Here is a 25,648-nt window from a genome sequence, read left to right on the forward strand (position 1 = left end):
TGCTTCCATAAATCCAGCCAGGCTGTGCAGGTTCTAATCAAACAGCAGGCAGAGTGGCAGAGGTGGACTTCTACTAGCCAGTGCTGGGAGGCCAAGCGAGCTGGCTCTCATCTTAGGAGGACACAAGCCCGCAAGGTAACACACTCACAGTGCTAAAGCCTGACACACAGAGGAGTAATGTTTCTCTCTCACACACACAGACCCACACAGACAGCCTCACACCGATCCTTTGTGTTTATTCAGACATTAAACAGCAACCAACAGAGAGGAAGAGACAGCAGCCACGTGTGAACTAGCAGCTGTAGAGTCAGAAGTGTGTGGGCGATGTCCTCCATGTTTATAGATCAGAGTTAGAATGTCGATCAGTATGGAAACATGCACTCTCTTCAAAACAAACTGTACACCCATAACATCTTATTTAATCCTCTACTGTACAAAAAGTCTCAATTTTTTGTACCAACAGATTCCTTATACAAAAAGTTTTTTTGTTGTTTTTTTAAAGTAACACTGTACAAACGCACGATTCTCCATCTATCATTGCTGCACTTTAATGTACAGTATGTTGGCTTGCGTTATATGTACTCATCATACATTCAGTTACTGTGAATGTATGATGAGTCCCAGGTTGTGTGAAATTGCTCAGAGTTCATGAGGAAACATGGGAAATGTGAAGTGTCCAATAGCAGAAGTTCTCCAGGAGAAAAGAAAGAGCTCATGTTGTTCCATGTGCTTTCAATTCTGGTGAGGGAACTCAATCTTTTTTTTCTTTTGTCTGATGTTTGACTGATTGATATACTGGCTCCTTTGAGATGTAGGCTGAATGGAGAGATCCATCTGGCGTTTCACTTTGCTACACATCCTGAGAAAAACACGAGTCTACTTTCTTCTTTTTGTGTGGTTTTTTTTTAAAAAGAAAAAAAAAATCAACAAATTTAAAAAACTTTACAAACGCTCACAATAACAAGAGACCAATGCATGCCAGACGATACAGTCATGACGATTGAACACTGACCATTGCTCTCTGCAGCCACAAGAGTGCAGCAGTATGACACAAATCCAATACCAAACAGAGAGAACACTGATGATCTGACAGGCACGAGGATGCTACTCATCTCAGCTTTCTTGTAAATCGGTCAGTTTACATTCTGGACTGAAATCACATGAGTTGTGAATTTTTAATCTTCACTGAGCATTAATTTTTCTAGTTGATGCTACAAAGGAGAGAAACAAGTGAGAAAACATGTTGCTTGATTAAAAATCTAATAACTGGGAGATCTTTGTGTGTGAGCTAAATACAAAAATAGATGATTTGAAAATAAATGTAAACATAGAAAAATATATGTAATCAAATGATACAGTGTATACATACATAATCATATAATACACACACTCACACGCACACTCACACACACACACACGCACATACACAATAAATGGTCACGTGACCCATGCTTTGTTCGATTAGTACAGTTATTAATGGACAATCAATATAAGAACTCAACATATATGATGATAATGTTGAAAATATATATTTCCTTCCTGTGTCTTTCATAGTCATGAAAGGGCTGAACGCTGTACCATCCTTTTGGATCTGGTGATGTAGGAGGGGAGTGGGTGTTTGGATTGGAGTTTAAACATGAAGGTCATCCCATGCCAGATGGAGAGGTCACCAAACGGAGCATTTGTGTGTGGGATTCATCGGGGAACTCTTCGGACAGTGGAAAACACGGGCAAACTCATCAAACTGAGAGACGCTGCCGATCACTCTACAGAAGGAGGAAACACAGGAAGCGCTAGTAGTGATGCAGAGAATAAAAAAAATGAAGAAAAGCTTAAGAAAGGTAATGTAACCAGCCTCATTGTGCCTATTCTGAGGTAGTTCAAACTGGCAAGTTGAGCTGCACTGCATCGTACCCACATTACCCACACCAACATTCCCCATCTCTCCCTCTGGTATGTCAGTGGCCCCTCCACCACCCCAGCATCCAGGTGTGTTTCACAGTACCTGTAGTGCTCTGGTGCATGTTTGTCAGTTAGCAGTTGCAAGTAGATGGACTGAGATCTTCTCTTCATACACCAATTCTGAAAAGAGAACATTGCACTTTAGTTGAAGTGGGACAGCCTGTGCTGAATATATTCTCTTTCTCCCATTTGAGGAAGTGACTTGCATTAAATACTATTTTGAGTTACCTATTATTTCTTTTTTTTAAAAAATACTAAATACTTCTACCACAAAACGTTTCAGAGGGAAGTGCAGTGCTTTTTGTTTTAAGAGCTAAAGCAGGTACTTTTCAGATGAACGTCTACTTCCTGATCTTTTCAGGAGCCCTTATAAAAAGCAGCTGGAGCTCCCTGTAGTTAATTGGAGCTGTTAGCAGTTTTACGAGAATAATTCCCTTCAACACATCTGAGCAATGTTCCCTCTAAGCTGCGCGCGCAACTGTGCACTGCTGGCACGGTCTCTGCGCACAGAAAATCTGTGTTGCGCTCAAAAAAAAAATCTAACCTGAAATGAAATTAAAATTAAAACTTTAACAATTCTGTTTTGCAGTGTTAGTCATTAAGTGACTGGCTGCTCCCATATGGGATTAGAATGATGCCACCTTATCCCATAGTCCAGCCAATAATGCGATTCACATTCGTATATACGCAGCTAACGGGCTGACAGGCTATGACAGCGTCTTTATGTGCTGGTGTTTTAGCTAGCAAAGCGGCGTGGCTGATGTGGAGCGAAGCCACGTTAACGACAGCGTGTACAACCATTGGAGATGTGAACAGGACAGACGGAACAATTGACAGAAAAAGTGTGGACTTTATACGTAAAACCAGAGTTATGTTAACAAAACCAAAAAACCCCACCCTTTCCTATTCGTCGAAAAAAGTACCATGTCGACCAATCAAAAAATTATATGGCAACATGGCATTTAGCTGTTTAGGAAAGGGGGAAGTTTTAGGAGTGACGGTGGTGTTTTGAGATGTGAGGGATTTGTGATGTTTAGCGCAAATCTTGTGTAGTTAGTGTGCAGTGTAGTCAATAGTTTTGTTGTGTGTGTCAGAACAATGAATGTTACAGGTGCTACAGCAGTGATACATCTCCTGTTGTCAGGCCTGCAGGTATCAGGCTTGTGATGTTCTCCTTTATCTCATAGTGGACAGAAATTATTTTTGGAGTGGCACAAATGATTTGTGTGGCATCAAATTTGATGCAGAACACCTGGTTGTTCTGTAAATAGTTTGAAATGTTTATTTAAAAAACAAACAAAAAAGAAAACGCCTTGGCTGCATTTTTAGGTAAACAGCTGCAAAATACTTTGTTGTTAGCATAAAGCAGTTACTTTTTTGTTGTTAGCATAACTCAGTTACTTTTTTGAAGAAGTAAATATATAAGTAATTGCACAACATTGGTCATTATATAATGTATTTTGCAGACAGAGTTACAGGACTCTCTCCCAGACCACAGACTCATACTCATAATACAAGTCAGAGCTTTATAAAAAAAAAAAAGAAAAAAGAAAGAAAGTTGTGTTTTCAAATTTGGAGTTCAAGTTAATTTTACTTCCAATAGTGTTAACATACTACACAGGTCATGAACAGGATTTTTTTTCAATTTTCATTGTAAGTGGGCTAAAGCAGTTAATTAAAAGTAGTCTAACATAAATGCTGTAATTTGATTATTTAAATAAATGATGTAACTTGGATGGATTCGATGCTGGCGTGACCACAGTGCACACGTCTAATGTTGCTCACAGTGGTCCAAGGGACCGCTCAGGGAGTTTGTGTGTTCACTCAGACACATGAAAAATTAGAGGGAGCATTGCATCTTAGACAGTTTTATTAAAATACCCAGATGAGGTAAAATTACCCAGAGCTCCGTGTCAAGTTATGAACTCTAAATTAAATGTCTCAGCTGTATCCATTGTGGTTAAAGTCAGTTCCAGCTCGACTGCATAAATACTTCTCTTCTTCCTCTAGTCTATCCTGAGCAACTTGCCAGTCCATGTGTTAGACAACACAGCTAAACAGACAAAAGATTAACACTCATCACTAGACCTATCGCAATTTAGAATCCCAAATTAACAAATCTTCATGCTTTTGCAATGCATACAAACGTAAATGTATACAATGAATATATAGTCATGGAAATGTTTTTAAATATTTGGCCCTGTGGGATTCTTGAGGAATCGTTACCCTGCTAAGCAACTTTCAATAATTCAAGTTAATTTTATAATACTTACTTTAAATGAAATAGGTTACTGAAGTTCTACATTCATCCTTTACTTACTATAGGGATCTGGCAGCATATTGTAATGTCAAATATTAACAATTTCTGGCAAAGAACTGGTAATAAAATGAATCCTTGCCAAAATTTGAACTGATCAGACAATACTGGATAGTATAGAGGTGAGGTCTATATGTCCTATTTAAACACACATGAAATTAAACAAATCCAATTTTTTAAGCAACTCAATTTAAGGACATCACTTTGAGTGAAACAAACATAATTTTGTCATTTTGTTTACCAAAAAGTAGAAGCAACCCTTAAAAATACATTATATGCAGCCTGATATTTGCTACAAGTTCTTTGATAAGTGAAAAAGCTTGTTTGTTGGCCTGCTGTGCAGATTCAAAAACTTGACCACATTCATTTTGGTTGAGGTAGTTGAATTGCCTCAGGCGAAAAATTATGCCTGTTATTCACTCCAGACACACACACAGACACACACACACACAGACACACACACACACACACACACGACATTTCAAACAAATCTAAACCCATAACACGACTTTCAAATCACTTCCCTGTGGCAAGAGCTTTTGAAAAATGTCCTAAAACACTGCATGTTGCGTTATTAAGCGTGTCTAGATTTTGCCTCTGTTACATTAATCCATGAATTTCAACGATAACAGTTACGAGGAACATGGGTGGTATGGCGCTCAGAGACACTGTACTGTCGTCAACACTTTTGCTGTTTTGGATCCCTCCAAAAGTTAATGCTGCCATCAGCTAATGTTAGAAGCATTAGCTCCTACCTGCCCTCTGTGATCTGCAGCTCCAGCTGAGGAGGGCAGCGGAAGGATTTAATATGTAAATGTAATGAAATACGCTGGTGTGAATTCTGTGGAGAGGACTTTGGTGTACCTGTGCAAAGGCAATAAAGAGCAGCTGTTCATGGGTGTATTTGAGGCCAGGCAGGGGTCTCTCTGGACCATGTTCCCTCACCCACTTCTGATATGCCTGGGCAGAGAGAGAAGGAGAGTGTGATGGTAGCTGCTCAACTTGTGTCTTAAACAGTATATATTTTTAAGTTTAAATATGAACCAAAACCAAACAGGACCTCTAATAAAACAGTCATTATGTTTACTTCCATCAGTCTAACCAGCTGACTCAACTAACAGGAATTATGACCCTACTGGTGCATTCAGTATCACCATTTACTTATTTTAAAAGCCTTCATGTGCTTCCTTTTAACTTTTGTATCTGTGTGCACAAAACACTCCTTATTTCAATGTGGGCTGCTCAAAATGAAAATTAATTATGCCGCACCCTGGATTTTCCACTATCTGAGAAAACACACATGCAAGTATTCAAGTAAAAAGGAATTCAAATCAAATTGTTTGTCTTTTATCGTGATTCAGGGGCACTTCTGCTCTTTATTTTAATGCAAACAAAGCACAGTGGTTATGAAGAATAAAGAGAGGCGGATTTTGAGACAGAGCAGAGACTCATGGGTTGCCTACTAAAAGAGTGAATTCTAATTTCTAGATTTCTTGGAGCCACACAGTGACCAAATTTGAAGAATGATCGTATCAGTCGGAACTTACATAGTATGACAGTTTCAGCCCTCCCATATCTGCTATGTTTTCTCCCAGTGTCAGACGGCCGTTCACCTACACACAAAGGTAAGTCGTAAAACACTTTACAGTATGTCATGTACATAAGGGATGCAGTTATTCAGCTGTAGAAATACAGTTTTTTATTTTTTTTTATTTTTTTGGTTTTGTTTTTACAGCTTGTACCATTTCACAGAAACATATTTGCTTTTAGGAAGTAAATTTTTTGTTCCAATTACATCACTTGAGATTAAAAATAAATCTTATCTGTCATATCTTTGCATGTATCTATAGGCTCCAGGAACCCAGGAAACTGAGCTAAGCTTAGCCAAATGTCTGGAAAAAGGTGGGGTAGCAGCTAGCGTCATGCTATCCCTAACTAAAAAAAATACCCATGCAGGAGCTCTAAAGAGCACTAATTTGGTTATTTTATAATTGTTTGGTTCCTACGTGGCCTACATGTGTGGAGAGTCATGAACCCAGTTCTTTCCCTTTGCTTAGCTTGAACTAAGCCACATACTGTAAGCTAATCATCCGCTAGGCCAAACTTCATATTTAAATTACAGATGTTAAAGTGGTATCAATCTTTAACTCTTCGCGTTAAAATGGATAAATGCAGTTTTCAAAATGTCAGTCTGATTCTTTACATTTGAAAAAAGTACATAAATAAAGTGCTATTAATATTAGGTGTTTCACAAGGCAATATACCTAGTAACATGTTACGAGACCATTAAAGTTCGTATTCTTTAAAGCTGATAGGCTGGAGAGACATGGATTAAAAATAAAATGGTCAAAAGTGAAGTAGCAGAAACCAAGTTTTTGACTTTTTGACATCTGAGATATCATTAATCTTATGTCAACTGTCTTGCTACCATTTCAATAGTTAGTGATGTTTTTTTATTCAAAACTTGTAAATCCTTATACACTGGCTCTAGATTATTTTCTTAGACCTGACTTAGGTCAGTTACAGATTCATACTGTCTCTAAAATTGGCAGAGCACTTCTTTAGATACAGTAATCATAGCTCTGCTCAGACAACAAAAGTAGCATTGATCAGAGTTAACAAATCAAGGTGCATCAAATCACAGAAGGACACTAACTTTCTATATAAACCTAAAATCAAAAACACATATGTCGTACTACTGTAAAAATTGTATGCACAAGTAGCGACTCGAAAAGTGTGTGTGTGAAAGCCCACCCTCTGACTATAAACAGTGAAGTTATCGTAGAGCTTGACAATACATTCGGCCTTCTTCTGGAACTTTTTGTAGGACTCTTCGGTCCACCACTGTTTGAGGTTACCATGGCGGTCGTACTGGCCCCCTAGGGACATGAACCATTGCATCACTAAGATGAGGGGCAAAAGGGCGAGTGTTAGCATGAAGACAACACAACCTGCAACTTTCCTTCACAGTCCAAAGATCTGCCCAGCATGCCCAAGCCATTAGTGGCAAAACACTGAAAGATGTGGAGTTGATAGTGGTTGATGTATCCTGTTCATGAGCCAACAGAACAAACGGTCCTGCCAAATTACATTTGTACTTTTACAATTGATGGTGGACAATCTGGAAGAGGAGCTTTGCTTTTTTTTTCTGTGGATCTCACAGGGCAGCGCATTTGACTGGAAACCAAAGTTAAAGATTGTGCCTCAAAATAGTCTTTGCTGCACATCTGCCCAATAGAAATGTAATAAATTATATATATAAAAATAAATCACAGAACAACTTATCAATGCAATGATGGTAACACAAATGGGGAAAAAAACTATAGATGTTCAGATCTTATTGCAGTGGGTAATGGGTGAAAGGTTTGTGATTCTTACCCCAGTCATCGTATCCATGTGTCAGCTCATGACCGATAATTGCTCCTATTCCTCCATAATTCAGAGACCTGAGTTGGAAGGAGAAAGATGAACCTTACACAAACTCAAACTTTCTTGATATTGACAGCTCCCTGGATATTACACTGTACACTGTATATGTATAAACATTCTTTATCGGACTGTTTGCAACTGAACACAATCCAAACTGATAAATGGTAGAAAACTTAAGATTTGCTGTCATTTTGCTGACTTCATCCACTGTTTTTGTAGTCACTATTGTTCTCCAGCTGAATTGTGAGAACGGTGCTCACCAAAGTTGGTGGGTCCTTTGGAAAGTATACTGTTTTGGCTGAAGATGGTAGTTTTATATCTGTTTTTTAAATAAGTGGTAAACCTGAAAAACCTAGCTTAGTGTGAAGCTACTGGAAGCTAAATCTTGGGGGGGGGGGGGGGGGGGGGAGAGACTGGATATGTTAATGGTCAAGTACTAGTGTTACTGTTATGCTATAACCATTTTGTATCATTTGGAAATTGAATTTGACACAGTTGGGTTGTGCAGTCCACTGCTCACTGGCCCTGACCCCATGTTCCCGCTTAGCTCAGTCACTAGAGAAACCTTTCTAGACTACAGGCACCAAGGCTGGGTTGTGCCACTGTATCCATTTATTTACAACCCATGGAACTCCGTGCAACTGGAAATCTGTTCAGGTGAAAATGTTCTAGTTTGAACTTGGTATTACAGATGTCCAAAGTCTGGACAGTATGTACATTCCCGCGACTTTAGAACAAGGCTTTGTGCCTTTTGATTGATTTAAAGTCTCATTAAAGTCAGCTATTTAGCCCTTTCTCTCTGTTCCCTTGTCCCGTTGTCCTCCTTAGGAAATCTGCTCAGCCAAGCTAGGTAAAAAAAGAAAAACAGATGCACTTGAGATCTAATTTGGTTCAGATTGCTATCTATCACATTTGCCTTGCTCAATTGATTAGAAAACATCAAATTTTAGCTTGACGTGAGGAAACAATAAGCGCTGGGACCTTTAGCTGCACTGTGAACGTAAATCATCATTTTTAAAAATTCAGCACCAAGTAAAACAGGGACATGCCCACAACTCGTATACATTTCTCTCTTGTCGCCCCCTGCTCCCAGAAGGCAGCAGGTCGCTTCACCTCTCCTTCACCCTCACCCTTGGCTGGGGTGAGGTGTCTTTGCAGCACATGCAGAAATGGAGAGCGATGAGAGGGCAGACTCGGGGCTATTCACATGGCTACATCTGAAAATGACTTTCTGACAGCTAGTCGATACGCTGCCTCACACTGGGCTCAACTCCCTCGCTAAACTAACTGGCTGATTGAAGCTTCATTATACTTGACGTGATAGTGGAGAGCGGTGTGTGTGTGTGTGTAAGTGTGTGTGTGAGAGAAATAGGGAGAGTTTATGGGAGGTTAGGGCTACTGCAGTAATAACTTCACGGCGACAGGTGCACACACACTCACACGCTCGCTCTCCTACAATCATTAATTAATATTGATTAGCATGCATGGGAGCAGGTAGTGGAAGTAGTAGTGATCACCCCTAATGAAGACATAGAAATGTTAGCTAATGTTGGGCACACCAACCGTTAGGTCCAATTAGCCCATATTTGTGAGTGTGTGTGTGTGTTTATTCAGAGGAGCTGTATGAATGCAGCAGGTGTAGCTACTTGGACTGTATTGTATGTATCTGCTCGAAATGCTGCTCAGTAGTGGCGGCAGTGAGTTGCTGCTTTGGTTAACAAAGAGAGTTGAGTGTTGAGTGGAAAAATAGCTGTTTACCCACTCTTGCCTCAGTGCCGCACTGCAATGCTTTCTTTATGACCACACTGAAACTCTCTGGATTGATTTCCCTCCTTCCAGGCAATAGTTTAGTTCTAATTCACATGAGTACTGTATGAAAAACTACTTGTGGAGAGTTAAAGCTTACTTTTGACTGCTTTGCCACCACCGTGAACAATTATATTTCTTTAATTCCAAAACTTTTTCTAATTGGTTAGTTAATCCAAACAAATCAAACTTAGATTCTGTTATGTTCATTTCAGCTTTTATTCTTGGTCTGTAAAATAGCTTAAAATAGCAGTTCAAAGTAATTCCTGTTTGTCTCAAAACCGCCACAGGCCTTTACACCATCCACTGACTGTAATAAGCTATTGTAGTGTCTCCAACTTTAAAATAGATTTTCTTCTGATTGGCTGAACAAAAGACAGACCAGGAGGTGGCTGGGGCTTAAATGCTCATAGAAGGAGTTGTGTGTCTGACCACAGTCAATGATAGCTGCTTTGTCTGACATCATACAGAGCCAAGAATAGAAGAAAGGGCGAAAACTTACTATTTAGAGCAGTATGACGCCTAAACACACATTACTTTTTCATACTTTGGCCATGTTTAATATGCGCAGAGTTGTGGTCAGAACAGTTGTGGTCACATGTTTAAATTCATCATGGACATCAATGTAATTTGGGGATTTTAATGATTTCTTTGATCTCTTTGGTGGAGGTGGAATGATTATTATGCAGCACACATATTTAGTGACTTCAAAAAATAAAACTTCGAAACCAAATCTGAATTTATTTTGGATTTTCTTGATTCCCTGCATGGTCAAAAGTATGTGTCACAGTATAAGGGTACACGGGAAATAAAGCTTAACATTTCTGCTATAAATCACGAAAACCTGCTTTACCTTGTGGCCATAACAACTCATTATGTTTCGAACGATCTGTTAACATCTGTGTGACTAAAGTAGAAAAAAAGTGGTGGCTCGAAAGGAAGTGAGGTATTCCATGAACTCTTGGTATGTTCTGATAAACTATCTGCAGCAAGATACATTTGAAAAGCCGGAAATCATTAAATATACAGTATTAATTTTTAACTGTCTAAAACATACAAAACTGCCTGATCCTTTAAGAAAAATGCAACTTCATAATTTTAAAAACAACTGAGAAAAAAGGACTTATAGAGAGAGACGGGGAGGCTGTCTGCTTTCATGCACCATCATATTACTCAATGGGCTCAAATTTAGGTGACCTCTAAATGACACCTGTTCCATTAGCGGGACCTTGTTCAGTAATTGAGCTCTTGGTGGGTAGTTAAATTGGTTTAATCAGGTGTGGTGGGACTGGAGGGGAAGCAGAGGCTTCCCGGAGTAACGCAGGCTTCAATGACCTTGTTGTGGCCGTGGGGATGTTGTTGGCTCCCTGCAGACAGCAGCAGGGAAAAGGCAGAAAGCATAAGAGAGCTACTTACTGTGGAAACTCTGGGTTGTAAAGAGTGGGTTGAAGGATTCCAGCAGGAAAGACTGTAAGAGATAAAAAAAAAAGCAACACGAAGGCAGTCATTTAAAATTCTGATATGCTAAAACCAAAAGCTAAACCCTAAAATGTGCTAATTAGCCACTTGATAGAATAGAGACTCGTTTAGAAAGAAAAACTGTTTGAAGGAAATGGAAAACACTGAACCTTTATACCTGCCATGCCCAGGGTATTAATATAAATATGTCAATACACAGAACTATCTAGAACAGCAGAAACTCTAATTTGCCACTCTCAACAGCTTCCTCGACAGTCATACATGTCCATAAGTTTTACAACTTTTCATACTGATTTGTCCTCCGTGAACATTCATACAACACTAAAGTAACTGAGTAAAAAATGAACAATTGAGAGTTCCTTTTTTCACAATTTGCTATTGAAATGTCTATTTTTAACAATGTGTCGACAGTAAAAAAAAAATAAAACAAAACAAACAAGATATTTTCTGTGAATTAAAAAATTATTATTGTAATTCAATAACAATTACTGTGTACAATAATTATCTGATTTTTTTTGTAATTTTACACCTTTATTTCTACAATTTAAACCCAAAGACTTGTGCCTTTTTCTTGTTCTTACATTAAAATATCCCAGGGCCCAAGTGTGTGGTTAAACTTCTTTACGCTGACAGAAAGGGCAATTTCATGGATCTGCCCCGTTAAAGATCAAAGTGAGGTAGATGTTGCTCACGATGTAAAGTGAGTTTGACAGCCCTGATCTAGAACCTAATAATACAGTTGCTGCAGAGGACAGTTACAGAAACTACCTCTATTTGCCCAAATGTACAGCTGTGATAATAAGTTTGCATAAAATCATTATTAACTGTAGAACACAGATGGCTTCAAAAAACAAGATTTGGATGCACAAGTTTGCATTTATTTAGGATTTTCTCTAATCCACAGAGGACACAGGATATTTATGCCTGTGATGAATGCATGTAAACATCTGACCACAGCTGTAAAATCTGAGCAAACCCGCAGAAGCAATGTAGAAACCAGTCTCATTAGGAGCAAGTTGTTGCCTCTACCAGAAAATAAACTGGATTCACCAAAGTCTCTAATCTCTTGAACTTTTCCACATTTTCATACACTCTTCAAAAAACATTCAGTTTGTTAAAAACACTGTCATCTCTAGAAGTCCAAAAGAGATTTCAAATGGCAGCTCCTGGCGCCCTTTGGAGCTGTCAATCTTTGAATTTAATCCAGCCTTAAATCTTGATGTATCAGATTGTGTTTGACAGGCTGTTTACAGGATGTTAAGCGTCATGTTGTCTGTGTTCTCTAAAGGTCCTGAAAGTACAAAAAGAAAGTGATAAGCGTTGTTGTCATTGGCTGGAGAGAGCGTTAATCCACTGAGTGGTCAAAGGCTCGCAAACAATCATATCCAGGACTACTTCATCTGACTTTACAAAAATCTGACCAATACTGTATGAAGAGTATTGATTCTTGTGAAAATGAAAAAGCACCTGTAGAAGAGAAAATATGTCCCTGGCATTGAGGACAATTTGGGTGATGACCAGGTGATCACTGTGTGCAAATCTGACCAATACTGTAGGAGGAGTAACGATTCTTGTGAACTATTGATGGGTGCACAATCACCATAAGCTATTGGTCCTTTAGAAGGATAAGCTAAAAATAGATCCCTTTCTAAATATAAACCTATTAAGAAAAGTTGTTTTGTTAACAAGGTTACTTTAAGGTTAGGTTTGCCCACCTAATAAACAATATCTTTCTCAATTTTATTGTTCAAAATCCCCACAAAGCAGCAGGAACCCTGGATTCCAAAACATTTTATTTTTAGTATTACTCTCGACAACAATATTGTTATTTTGTGCATAAAGACAACTGTCTCTCCTAGATAAACAAGTAGTCTGCAGATGCCAGTTAATATATCACAGCCACAGGTGTAGTGCTATTTGTTTAATTACAGACTTAGTTGAGAACATGAAGTAATGCGATTTACCATCTTCATCAGTTACATACTGCTTACACCTCTCTCCTCCCTGGCACTGTCTTCTCTCTCTTTCTCATTTTTTCCTGTAGGATAGTTTCCTATAGTTTCCTGCTCTTTCTTTAACTTTGATGCCATCTCTCTCCCTTACACACTCACTGGTCTGGACTCCTACAGCTTTTCACAGAGTTAACGTCAGAGCTACAAATCTATCTGACAGCTCAGGATGAGTGCAGGATTCCTCCCGAGGTGGGCTGCGTTATTATAAACTACTCCACTGTGTAAACCTGAAATCTGTGTTACAGTTGACTTGTACTATGAGCAGAATAACACAAAACATTATTTACCATGAGAGCCCGACCTATCTGCGTATTGAACTTAATAACTGTGTCACATGTTTAAAGGTTTCTGTATACCATGTATTGCTTGCTATTTATTAAAGTCAACATTAATAAATAGCAGTTTAAGAGCCAGACATTAATTTTACACACTTACAAAGTTTAATTGCTGCATTTTGCCAGAGATTGGATTTTTTACAGTACAAATCTGTGAGAGGAAAAGCAAAACTACATCAAAGTGATTTGTGGAGCTCCACAGCTTGTGTTCAATTCTATAATTTGGCTAACACTCTTAAATGCTGCTAATCTATTGGCTCACTTTAAAAATATCTTGATTGGCTGCATGTGTCTTGGCTGCATGGGTGGCTCCCTACAAATATTTAAAGAAGTCAACTGAAAAAAAAGTTCACGGGCCAGATTTACTAACGCTCTACACCAGAACCAGAATCTCTTTTAGTGTCAAAAGGCCACTGTCAGCATTTAATGAAGAGGCAAAGTGTGAGTTTTGAGACTGAAAGCTGGGGACATTAATGTTTTTTGTGGCTGGCCTTATTGGATGTGTATTGTTCCTCTTTCACAGCACAAAATTTTGGAGAATATTTAAAAAAGTCCTACAAATGCTAAGGTTTGCATTATGAAGTTGAATGCTAAATTTAATGCTGAAAAACGTGTTTTGGCTGTGGGATTTGTGATTGTTGGAACATTTATTTATTTGGATTGAAAGAATGTGTCATTGAGATGGGTGGATGAGCCAAAACTGTGCCAAAACTTTGGGTCCGTCCTGAAACTCTTCAGCTGGTGGTTGGATGTGGTTGGATTAGTCCCTGCTCTTCAATAATAATCTAGTATTTAATTAAAACCAGGCAGAATGGAACTTTCAGGTTTTTAGGCACATTTCCGCATGAGGATCAGATTCAAACAACTCTGCATATCCTTTCTCAGCAGTGTGCAGACAGAGCAGTCTTCATGTAGTTTATCATCATTATTTGAATAATTTTTTGGTATCTTATTTATCATGATTACATCCAGTAACTGCCATCCTTATGACCTAGTAGAGACTGGTAGGCTGTGGAATCTTTTCTTAAGCAATAACATTTGTTTGATTTATTTTGTTCAAACATTAAAAAGATGTGCAATTCTTGCATCAAAAAAAATCCTTTGCTCAGAAAGTTCAAGAAAGACATCAAGCAGGTGCTGGTGGTACATGAGCATAACTTTCATTTTGGACCTTTCGATCAACCAAGAAACGATGGTCAGTCAACCTTGATTGCGTGGAACACTATCACCACCTTTCTGGAGAGTAAGTTATACGTTTTTGACTAGCACCAAAATAGTACTTTAAACAAAAGACTTATTGAATTCAATAACAGGCCCTATAAACAGTGTTCTTAAATATATCTTGCAATTAATCAGTTTTACAACCTTTACACAACAGTTTTGCTAAGCATAACATTTCCACGTCAATACAACTGAAGTGGTGTCAGAAGCTCCCAAACTGCTGTGGTTAATGGAAAACAAAATGAAAAGTTCACTGCCGATGACTGCAACCCTTTGTGAGCTTATGTGGCTCAAAGAAGCAGCTGATGCAATATTACATCATCACCTACGTATGTCAATCTTATCTGATGCAATCTGTGAGAAACATTAGCATACACTTAGGATGGCAATTACAATTTTCTTTGAACACCAGTGTATATACGAGTGTTAAATAGGAACTTTTAATTAAACCGCTGATCTGTCTCCATGCGGCGTAAAGGAAGCCAAAGAGTCACACGTGCAATTAAAAAGGCCAACGTTATTTTTGATAGAAGAGCAAACTGGATGAAAAGAAATACTGGGGAAGAAGAGGAAGAGCTGACGGCGGACTGGATTAAGCGGAGCAATAAGAAAGAGAAATCAAAAATTTGTCTAGGTCCTGATGACTGTGTTTGTCTGAATCCTCCTGTCCTCCAGCATCAGCTTGCGAGCGGGCCATTGATTTTTCTGCAAGAGATTTAATCCAGCAGGCAGGCAGACGCCAGCAGCGGGCCAATCTTGGGAGAAAATGAGGGGGAGGGAGGGGTGACACGGCAAGGCTAGATTTGTTAAAACTCGGGAAGGTGTTACTGCTTGTTTTTCCTCCAGGGGGGTATTAGGTATGTGAGGTGGAGATCGAAGTAGAAAGTGAGCGATGAGAGGGAATATGATATGAGGAGGTGGATTTTTTCCCCCCTCCCTTCTTCTCGCGGCCATCGTATTTGGCTTGTTGGAAACAGACGGCAACATGGTGTAATTGTGTGTAACTAATGCGCAGTCCACGTCGTGGTGCAGAATGGAAATGGAGGAAGGATTGCGTTTGTCTGTGTGTGTGAGGAAACAGATGACAGAGAATACAGAAATATCAGCACATACACTGTTAAGGCACACACTCACCCATTTGGTTCTTGTTAGGGAGGTAGTAGGCATTAAGCGCCTGTGGGGGGAGAAGCCACCTGAGGAGAAAAAAAACAGTCAAACAAACAGGGTTTTACAGAAGGGATTCCTCTCTCTCTCTCACACACACACACACACACACACACACACACACACACACACACACACACACTGAAATCACCACTGAAAACACACCCAGATCTGGAACAGAATCCAAAAACACCTCTGTGTGTGTGTGTCTCTCTCTAAACCCCCTGGTGAGAAGTATTCAGTGTGTGGGGTCCCACGGCTAAAGCTCCTTTCTGCATATGAAAACACGGACAGTTCCTTTATGGTAATCCACTTAAAGCCAGTCCAATCGATTGTCACGAAATCCCACAAATGACTAACGCTGAAAGTGTGAGATGCCCTTGTTCTAGGGGTGAGAGAATGATGGCTGCGTGTGGACTGCACAGAGATTGAGGGGAGACAAACACAATGAAAATAAGTAGTATTTCTTTCTTTCTTCCTTTTTTATTTCACCGCGACAAGACCGAGTGAGTGATGAAAGGTTCACTTTTTGGATGATAAGGCGAGGAGGGAGTGTGTGATTTAACTCTTCAGGGCGTTGAGTGTTGGCTAATGATACAGTTGTTTTGAGCACCTTGGAATACTAATGTGACTGTAATGTGTTGTCATAGCAGAGAGGCATTCAATTCAGGCATACGGGGCTGTATTTTAGAAAAATGAGTTGCATGTCCCACAGCACTTTTCTCCTGCCTGGCTGCTGCAGATAAGTAAATCAAATGGATTTTCTGCAGCTGTGTGCGTCGACTGGTATCTGTTGCTTTAATTTACAGGCACGTCAACAAATGTGTCCAACTAGAAAGGGATTCATGGGGACACATGTACAGGATGTCTGCCATGTCGGAAACACACTCTCAGTCGGTGAACTGCAGCATCCACTGAGAGCCTTGTTTAATTGCTCGCAGTGCTTGTCAGTGAACCGGTGCAGCTCAGTGTCTGTGCTAGTGAAATTGTGACACTCACGCTGTTTTGTCCACTTTTTCGTGAATTTTCCTGACAGACAGCTTGATGTTGAACTTGATGCTGTTGAGGATGTTCTTGAAGTAGGCCTTCTCGTCCACGTCGAACTGCACAGCAAACATATGAAATGAGTCAGAATGAGAACACTTTCATTACATTATGAATCAATAATAAAATCACATTTTTGGAAACATGCCCATCAGATTCTTCCATCTTTTACCATTTGTGACATAAGACACAAAAGCTACTTTTGGGTTTCCACAGTGGGCAGTGCTACAGGTTTGACTATAATGCCAGGTGCCCTTTCTGATGCAAACCCTAAAGAATTTGTGTCTCTTCCCACGGTTGAATCAGGCAGTGTTAGGTGAATGTGTAAACCACTAGTCTATTAAGCCCTTTTTAGACAAATAGCTGAAGAAGAAAGCTGAAATCTCGTCTCTTTAGAGAAAATGGCCACTGATCACTTGTATTTCTATGATGAAATACAGGGTCTATCAAACACAGTCATGACTGTGCAGCTGTTCACCAGTGGCAATCAAAACGTACCGTTAGAAGGGGAAAATTTGTGAGTTAGCAGCTGATAACAAGCTCAAAAAAGTATGAGACAGATCTGAAAATCATATGCTGTGCTGTGCATCCAGAGAAGGACCGGTTGAGCACTGACAATAAAATGTTCAAATTCTTCAATCGGTTAAGAGTTTAGGTGTTGTTTTCAATAGCACATGCATAATATTAATCAAGTATCATCCCTTATAGCTAACAGTACTGCTATTTTCGTATATGTGCTGGTTACATCTTGTATTGATTACTGTAATTGTATCCTCTCTAGTTTGCCACACAAACTTCTACATATACTTTAACAGGATGAACATTGGTTCAGCTGCTTTTGTCATTACCAGAACCAATTCCACAGACCATTATTACCTCTGTCCTCCAACAGCTTCACCTATAAAATACCGAAATTAATGCTGCGATTCCATGCCTTACCTTCACGTTTTTCCATAATCTTGCACTTCTGTATCTCGCTGATCTGACCTAATCATCACCACTCCTTTATGTTTCTGATATCCTCCCCCTCTGTTATATAACCTCTCATTATGCCACCTGACTCCTTCTGACTTCCATGGGCCAAACAGATTTCAGCCGAGTGGCCTCTCGTCTTTGGAACTCACATTTGCAATATTGATTCTCTCCTTAACTTTAAAGCCACTCCTAAAACACATCATTTTAAGTTTGCGTATTCTATTTTTTAATGAATTATTGACTATTCAATTCTGAGATGTATCAACTTTTATTTCTAAGGTGTTTTCTAGCTGTCATTTTGGTTTTTGGTATTTCATTACTTATAAAGTGTCGTTGAGTGTCCCGAAATGTGCCTATGAATAAGATGTATTATTTATTTATTAATTTTTATTATTATTGTTATTATTATTATTATGTAGGAAGTGTCCCATGCAAATTTAACTATTCAGTTGCAAACCCAAACCTCTCCACTTTAAGCTGTTGAAGACTTTAGTAACATTTTAATGGGATTAATTAGTTCTCTCACTGTGGTGAATAAAATTCTATTTGTTTATTTGTTTTTGTGATTCAGTTTATGGTTGTAGCTTGCATACACATACGCACACAAATATGGTCAATTCTAGCTCTAAAGAACCAACATGGCAGCATTTTGTGGGCCAGTTTCCTTCGTGTCCTTTGTCACCTGTCTATAGCTTTATGCAACAGGTCAAGCTTTTCTACGAACACTATAACACCTCAGTCAATAAAAATGTTTTACATTATTGAATTTGGCAAAAAACAACAACAAAAACGTAAAAATTACACAGTCCCATTTTATGTCCCAGATGCCAGGAAATGGCTGTTTTCTAAAGATTAAACATTTCAACTGCAACTTGCTAATTAAAGCTTCAGATGTGCTCTTCCTTCCTGAGTCCAGTCTTTGTGCCGAACTTCATTTGTAAAATATTTCTATATTGTTTGTGAAAGTCTGCCATGCTGTGGGGTAATTAAGTTGTACGAATAGTGGCAAATAAAATGAATAAATAGTGGTAGTCTGCGTTGACTAGGAGGATCTTATTTTTGTTCCAGTACATGGCAGTACTGCTCCTCCTGCAGTGGCGCCTCAGTCCTGACATTAAAATGCACTTGCAGTAGTTTATTGTACACAGACCGATTCTGTTCGCTTGGCAAAAAAATGTAATGTATCTTGCTTTGTAACATCTCCATCCTTTACACTGGCAATAAACACACCATTGCTCATGCTTGCTTTTTTTGCTTGTTGAGTCTCACAGGGCTAGATGAGCTTCTGTGAGTTTGTGACAAAAATGCACATCTGTTGAAAATGATGGTAGCAGACTGAGGAACAGAACTTTCACTTACTTCAATAATGGATGAAATTGTTGACATATATTTTGGTGTTTTAGTCTATACAAAAACAAAGATAAACCATACTAATGAGCGTTAAAGGAGACAATCAGTTTGGTTACCTTTGGATTAAGCAGGCTAGCTCTTTCCTATTCCCCTTGCTGTTGCCTATGCTAAGCTCACTATCTGCTGATGACATCCTAAATTGTAACACATTACTTAAGGAAGGAATTCTTCAAAAGCTTAATTTTTATTTTTATTTTTGCATTAGCGATGTTACTTTAAGTGAACACACAATAGTGTGGACAAAGTCTTTCACACATGTGAAGTGATGAGGAACTCAAAAACTCTGGGGCTGAAAAATGAAGCCAACACTGAAGCCAAAAACTGCAGTTTCTCTAAAAGGACACTTCAACGGAGCGAGTCCCCATAGACTCCCGTGTTAAAGTATCTAAATAAACAACAATACAATCCATAATTACAGTCTGGTATAAAAAATAATGCTTAACAAAGTGCTTAACAAATTTATCAGACCGCATGTTATAAAAAAAGAAGGGTTAATATTTTAGAATCCTGTCAAAAACTTGTTTGAAACTAAAAATTATGTTGTTATTTAGTAAATAACCGAAATTTTGCATGTTAAATAAAAAGATAAACATGCACTTTACTATGCTAAATTATACCATAATAATGTGTCATAGAAAAACAACTGTAAAGACAAAGACAGAGTGAGGTAGAGCAGGCTGCTGGGCAACTGGATTAGCATAAGTGTGGTAAGGATGACCGCATGCTGCAGAGTGAAAAAGATGATGATGATGACTCACTTCATATTCTTGATCAATGAGCTCAGGTTCGAGCAGGAAGTCTGGGTATCCTGTCATCACTATCATGTGCTTCAGCTGGGTGAGAAGAGAAAGAAAATGACAGCTGAAGGGAAGAAAAAGTGGGGAGCAAACAACCAAACACCCCACAGCAACTAATAAGCACCCATACACACTTAGTTTAGGACACAGGCCCTGACAGAGCACGCAAGCACACACACACACACATCTACACGCACGCACGCACGCACGCACGCACACACACACACACACACACACACACAAAAGCATCTGCTAATCAAGCAAACCCAATGTAATAGGATTACAGGGAAGCTCTTTATATTCAGCATGGCCCTCTAAAAGGATTATAACTTCAGATTGTAAAAGTATTAGAAGGGATATCTTCCAGTGCAGACCCTAAATCAGCACTACAGAGAGATCCGGATTAGGCAATCCTCACTTCTCAATGTCAAGCCCTAGATGTATTCTATCACACACTTCTATCTAACAAGCAATCAGTCAAAGTCCCGGAAAGAAAAGAATCGCAAAGAAATAATTGAATCCTTTTCAAAAACTAATTGGATCTAGCAGAAGTCGTGTTTGTGATGCAGAGGCTCAGTTAGTGCTCCAAACCTTTGCTCTAGCAGCATCCTTGGTGGCTTCATCCATCCAGTCAAGTTCCTGCAGCCGGAGGTCCAGAGAGTGCTTTATGTCCTCTACCAGCTCCTGTACCTGTAGAGAGATCATCCCGCAATTCATTACGTGTTCATTTTAAGCCCCACATAAGTGTTCTTGTACTCTATTCTAGAGTAGCTTTGCATGATTCACATTTAAAAATAATCCTTATTTACAACTGGGTGTTGGTGCAGCTCCTTTAGTCATCCTATCTGAAATAAACTGTTTTAGCTCCACTCCCTTTAAATATATTTCCACTGTCAAATACTTTGTGGCAAATAAGTAATAGCTGCATCTGCAGTGAGCCTGTCATCCTGTGCTCCATCTGTAGCACGCTGGATTGTAGTTACTGACTACAGTTTGACAAACTACTTGGAGAAGCAAGGTAAACAACTGAACTGTGAGGGGACTGTCCACTACTAAACTGATTACAAAATGTCTTGGTCTTTCACACAAATGAAAAAATTAAATAATACTAAAACGAGCCGTGAAAAACTTGTTTGGTCATGGCGAGGCTGCTAATAAACATGATCTACAAGGTCCTAAATTAAGAAAGAATCTAAAACAACTCTAAAAGGTTGGAGTATTTTTGGTGACTGGTGACCTTTCGATTTAATGGCTGTTTTTTTTATCCCACTGGGCAAACTGATCAAGCCAAAGGGACTTGAACTGCAGGTTTATAGTGCTGATATCAGCAGGCAGAGAAACAACAGCTGTGACCAGCCCAGACAAGGAAGTTTACCATGTGACAAATGAGATGAAATTTAAATGTGTCCATTCATCCTTCCATTTTCTTTCTTATCCAATTCGGGGTTAGACCAGCCTACCCCAGCTGCTATAAGGTAAGAGAACACTGTAAAAACCTCTACAGTGGGGACGCCAACCCGAGATTTGAACCTACACTTGCTTGCTGTGAGGTGACAGTAACGTCTTTACTCCCTACTGCCTGAACTACCATATAGATGTATGGAAATGCCATAATTGACAGATTCATAGTATACCAGTGCTGATTCAACCATGTTGACTGGGTTGTGACTCCAAAAAGAGACGCAATTTCTGATGCAGATTCTCATGCCTCAGGTGTTTCTTTCCATACCTCCTCCTCCATCTTCTACCAGTGTCTAAACCTCTGTTAGATAAACTGTTTTCAAGGGCTTGTATTTAGAACGCAACAAATCCAAATAATTAAATAAATGGAAGGTCAAGCTACAAACTGCAGATGTAGTGTTGTTTGTGCTGGTGTGTCTATAACTAATTAGATTTTGATTACGTTAGGCTGCAAGTTTTTGTAGCTCCATTAGTGCAGTTTTTAATGTCACAAGAGTGGAAAGCAAACTTTATTGTCTGATATGTAATTACCTAAACTGTGTTGCTGAAAAGTGTTCAAACCAGCACTCAAGCGCTTACATCGCTTTCTCCGTTTTCCAGCTCAAGCAACTGAAATTGGACACTTTTAAGCCCCAGCTCTGCATGCAGGGTGATAAAACTTGCAGACTTTTGTTTTTATTTTTAAATTTCATACCGCAGAAGAAACCTTCTAAAACATTTTCATCTTAACCTGTAATTGAAGATCAAGTACCTACTTAGTGCCACTAATATAACACTAATCTTGACGTTTTTGGCATCGACTGTCCAAAACTTCTCCGGATTACAACTTGTGCTTTCTGGAACTGCTCTAAGCAGAAATGCTATTCCTAGACGACACCGGGACATATTGTGTCCTTCAGTTCGCTCCACATTGGTGATTCAGGATAACAAGGAGGCTCGTCTTTCCCCCTCTGTCTTCTGTCTTTTTTTTTTTTTTTGTTTATTTTATTTTCAATTACTGAATACGGGACAGACTTGACTGGGGGAAAGAAGGGGAGAAAGAAAGAGGGAAAGAGAAACAGCTGAGAAGAGGGACGGGGGAGAAGGGCAAAAGACAAAAACCAACAGAACGGGCAGAGAAAAAAAAATGCATATATCAATCACCTGGATCACCTGCTGAGAAAGAAAAAAGAAACCAAGCAGAAGAGAACAAGAGTAATAGAATAAACAACATCACAATGATATATGGGAATATGACAGTAAATACTAAATGTTAAACATTATTGTGCAGCACATAAGATCAACAGAACACAGTGTGCTTTGAGGTAGGAGCCAAAAAGGGTGTAGTTTGTGGGTGTGATCACCCGTGTGTACACCTGTGAGCATGGACGCGCTTGTTTTTTGTTTTTTAAAAGGTTCCTTCATGTAATAATCTGCTAGAGGGTGTGGGGGGGCCACAGCCCCGTCCTCCAGGGCGTGAAGCAGGTGTGGAGGAGATCAAAACTCCAGACATCCAGAGGCCCCCAGAACACAAGAGACCAAGGAAGACCAACAGAGGGGCAGCTGCGCCACTGTCCTGGAAAGAGCTGAGGAGAGTCCCAGATGAGGGCTCACTCAGCAGCCGCGGAGCAGAAGCCAGGGGGAGCTGCAGTGACGCGCCCGTGAGCTCCGCCGGCAGCCAGCCGTGCCTGAGTGACCGAGCCCCAGGCCGAGAGGCCGGGGGCACCCCACCTCCGAAGTGGCCCGAGCGAGCCCCAGGCTCCAGGCCCCGATAAGCGGCCGCCAAGGAGTGAGCCGGTGTGTACCTGGACGCCCATCCCCAGACACAAAGAACCACCAACGCACCGATGTCTGAGGGAGTCCACCACTGGCAGGGGAAGTGGTGGTGGGGGGAGATAGGCCTCCAAACCTTGGAGGGCCTGAGATGTCCCCAGAGAGGTGGCGCCTGACACCCAACCTGACATATAGACACAGACATACAGGCACACACAGATACAAACATCCATTCCCACCCTCATGCTCTCATATGCACTTACTCCACACTCAACCAACGTGGAGACAGACATAAAGAGACGTTGTACACACGATCACACTCCCCAAGCGTACTCTACAAACCGGGTCTAGGTGCCCCCGCCCCTGGAGGGGGGAACTGCACCCAGACCCAGGTGGTGTTTCCCTTTTCCCTGCGGTGGGGGGAGGCAGACCGCCCCGACTCCGCAGCAGCAGGAAGGCTCCACACTCCAGACCGCAGTCGGACGGCCAACTCCTCCTCCTAGTCCTAGCCCCCCTGCTCCAGCAGGTCGCAGAGAATGGGGGTGAGAGAAGACTCCAAACCTCCCTCCACCCGCTCATTGTAATGTTGATGCATGTGTGTTCTAAGGTGCATTTAAAACCCAGGAGGGCTTGGAGATACCTGCCAGAGAGCAGCAGGTAAGCGCATGGTCCCTCCTGCTAGCCCTCAATGTCTACGTGTATTTAAAATTGAGAGGTGGGCAACGATGCCAGGGGTGGGGTGTACACCCTGATGGTACTTTGGACTCCGTGTATCGTGCCCACCCCCAAGATCCTATATGTATGTGTAATGAGAGTGTGAGTAATGTGAATGTCTAAGTTGTGGGATAAAATTGAGGCAGAGGCAGCCAGAAGGGGACAGGGGGGGGGGGGGGGGGGGGGGGGGTAGCCTCCTCTGCACCCTGGTGACATACCCCTACTCCAAGGCCCTGCATGTGTGGGTGGTTGTGGTGGAGCGGGAAGAGGGAGGCAGCTGGAGATGGGGAGGGAAGGAAGGGAGGGGCAAGTGACCCCTCCCTGGGGCCAGCTCCCCCGCTGACCCCAGTAGGCACCCCCATACTCCGCGACCCGCCAGGGAAAGGGGGCCCAGGCCCATCCAGACCGGGCCCAGTGCAGCAGCGCCGCCCGGCCCCACAGAGCCCGGGACAGTCCACCCAACCCCACCACAGAGAAAACTGCACCCACCCCACCATCCACTCATCTTCCAGACTACATAAGACAATAAACACCCAGGCTGAGATCTTCCTCCACCTCTCCTGTATCTCCCCCTCCTGCAGAGGGAGCTCCTGAGGAGAGGAAAGCTCCTGCAAGATGTGACAATCTCCCCCACCAGTTGAAGAGCCCCCCAGGTGGCTCGACGCACCGGCGGCACCCTGCTCCAGGGCTGGGCCCCCATGCACCCACCCGCCCACAACCCCGGCAACACACCAACCAGGACCCAAGCCCCCGAGGCCCGGTCCGGGTCCCAGCCCAGAGACGGAGCGCCCCCAGAACCTCACGCCCATCCCGGACCCACCCAGGGGCAGCCAGGCTACCAGGTCAGTAACCCACGTCCGTCAGCACAGACCCTCCCCTAGCCCCGCTGCACGCAGCCGCGAGGAAACAGTCACCTGAGAGCCAACAGAGCCCCTAACCGGACATGACCGCTACCCTGTCTTTCAGCGTCAGCTCCCGAGACTCATTAATTCTTGTTGGTGCTGAGATAAGCAGGATTGGTGAGTCAGTCAAGGCATCGCACATCGCCACCGGCTTTGCATCCGGTAATGCTCTTGTGTTGATAATGAGGGCTCCAACCTGTGTGGACGTGGCATGATCATACACAGCGACGTCTGTGAGCAGCGTGAGATATGACCGGTGTGGAAAAGAGTGAGGTTAAAAAACCCCAAAAGGCAATAACCTCGCTCAAGGCTTCCCTCCACATCTGCAAGAAAGAGGAAGATGATGTTTTGAGTGATTTTTTTAAATGACTTAGAGATGCTCATGGGATTAGCACCACTTCATCTGATGAGAACTTTCCCTACTGTATGCTTGATCATATAAATCCTTCCTCTCTGGTCTTTTATTAATCAGAAAGGCTCCACTAGCTTGAAGCATTTTTGAGATTTACACTTAGTATCTTATTAGAATCTTGAATGGAATTTAAATTTCAATTAATTTCAAAGTGTAAAGAAAGTATTCAGCACCCATAACTTATCCAGTTGGGCCAACTTTCTTTATGTGTTATAGAGCTTTGGTAGAGTTTTAAAAGGTTGCAAGACAGATAGCTGATGAGGGATGAAGCATGTACAGTGGACAGTGAGAGTATAAGAAGATGATGAAAGGGAGATGATGGAGAGCTTAAAGATAGAGCATAGGGTTACAGAGGTTAGAAATCCCATTGGGAACCATATCCCCATGTCCCAGAGTAGACATGGGACTGAGATGAGACTATGTATGGGGAAAGATTAAGCTGAAAGCGAACGGGAC

At 41.0% G+C, this 25,648-nt stretch overlaps 1 protein-coding gene across 6 annotated transcripts in view; it reads right to left on the minus strand.

Moving 5' to 3' along the window:
- Positions 1–225: 225 nt before the first annotated feature.
- ecel1 (endothelin converting enzyme-like 1) overlaps positions 226–25,648 on the minus strand; it is a 58,522-nt gene continuing 33,099 nt past the window's right edge. For 4 of the 6 annotated variants that reach the window (XM_085380291.1, XM_085380290.1, XM_085380293.1 and 1 more), the window contains 11 exons: positions 20,543–20,641; positions 19,913–19,987; positions 16,725–16,828; positions 15,696–15,754; positions 10,931–10,982; positions 7,658–7,725; positions 7,034–7,182; positions 5,827–5,892; positions 5,144–5,239; positions 2,006–2,082; positions 226–1,766 (listed from right to left, as the gene is read on the minus strand). In XM_085380291.1, coding sequence (XP_085236417.1) covers positions 1,667–1,766; positions 2,006–2,082; positions 5,144–5,239; positions 5,827–5,892; positions 7,034–7,182; positions 7,658–7,725; positions 10,931–10,982; positions 15,696–15,754; positions 16,725–16,828; positions 19,913–19,987; positions 20,543–20,641 — 945 coding nt within the window. In that variant the 3' untranslated portion in view covers positions 226–1,666. The remainder of the gene's footprint in view (positions 1,767–2,005; positions 2,083–5,143; positions 5,240–5,826; positions 5,893–7,033; positions 7,183–7,657; positions 7,726–10,930; positions 10,983–15,695; positions 15,755–16,724; positions 16,829–19,912; positions 19,988–20,542; positions 20,642–25,648) is intronic. The other 2 variants (XM_085380294.1, XM_085380292.1) reach the window with 1 other exon arrangement.

This window comes from Rhamphochromis longiceps, linkage group LG14 (assembly GCF_057381845.1).
Source record: "Rhamphochromis longiceps isolate RC_006_pf linkage group LG14, R_longiceps_female_GT1.1, whole genome shotgun sequence".
In the NCBI taxonomy this organism is placed as follows: domain Eukaryota; kingdom Metazoa; phylum Chordata; class Actinopteri; order Cichliformes; family Cichlidae; genus Rhamphochromis; species Rhamphochromis longiceps.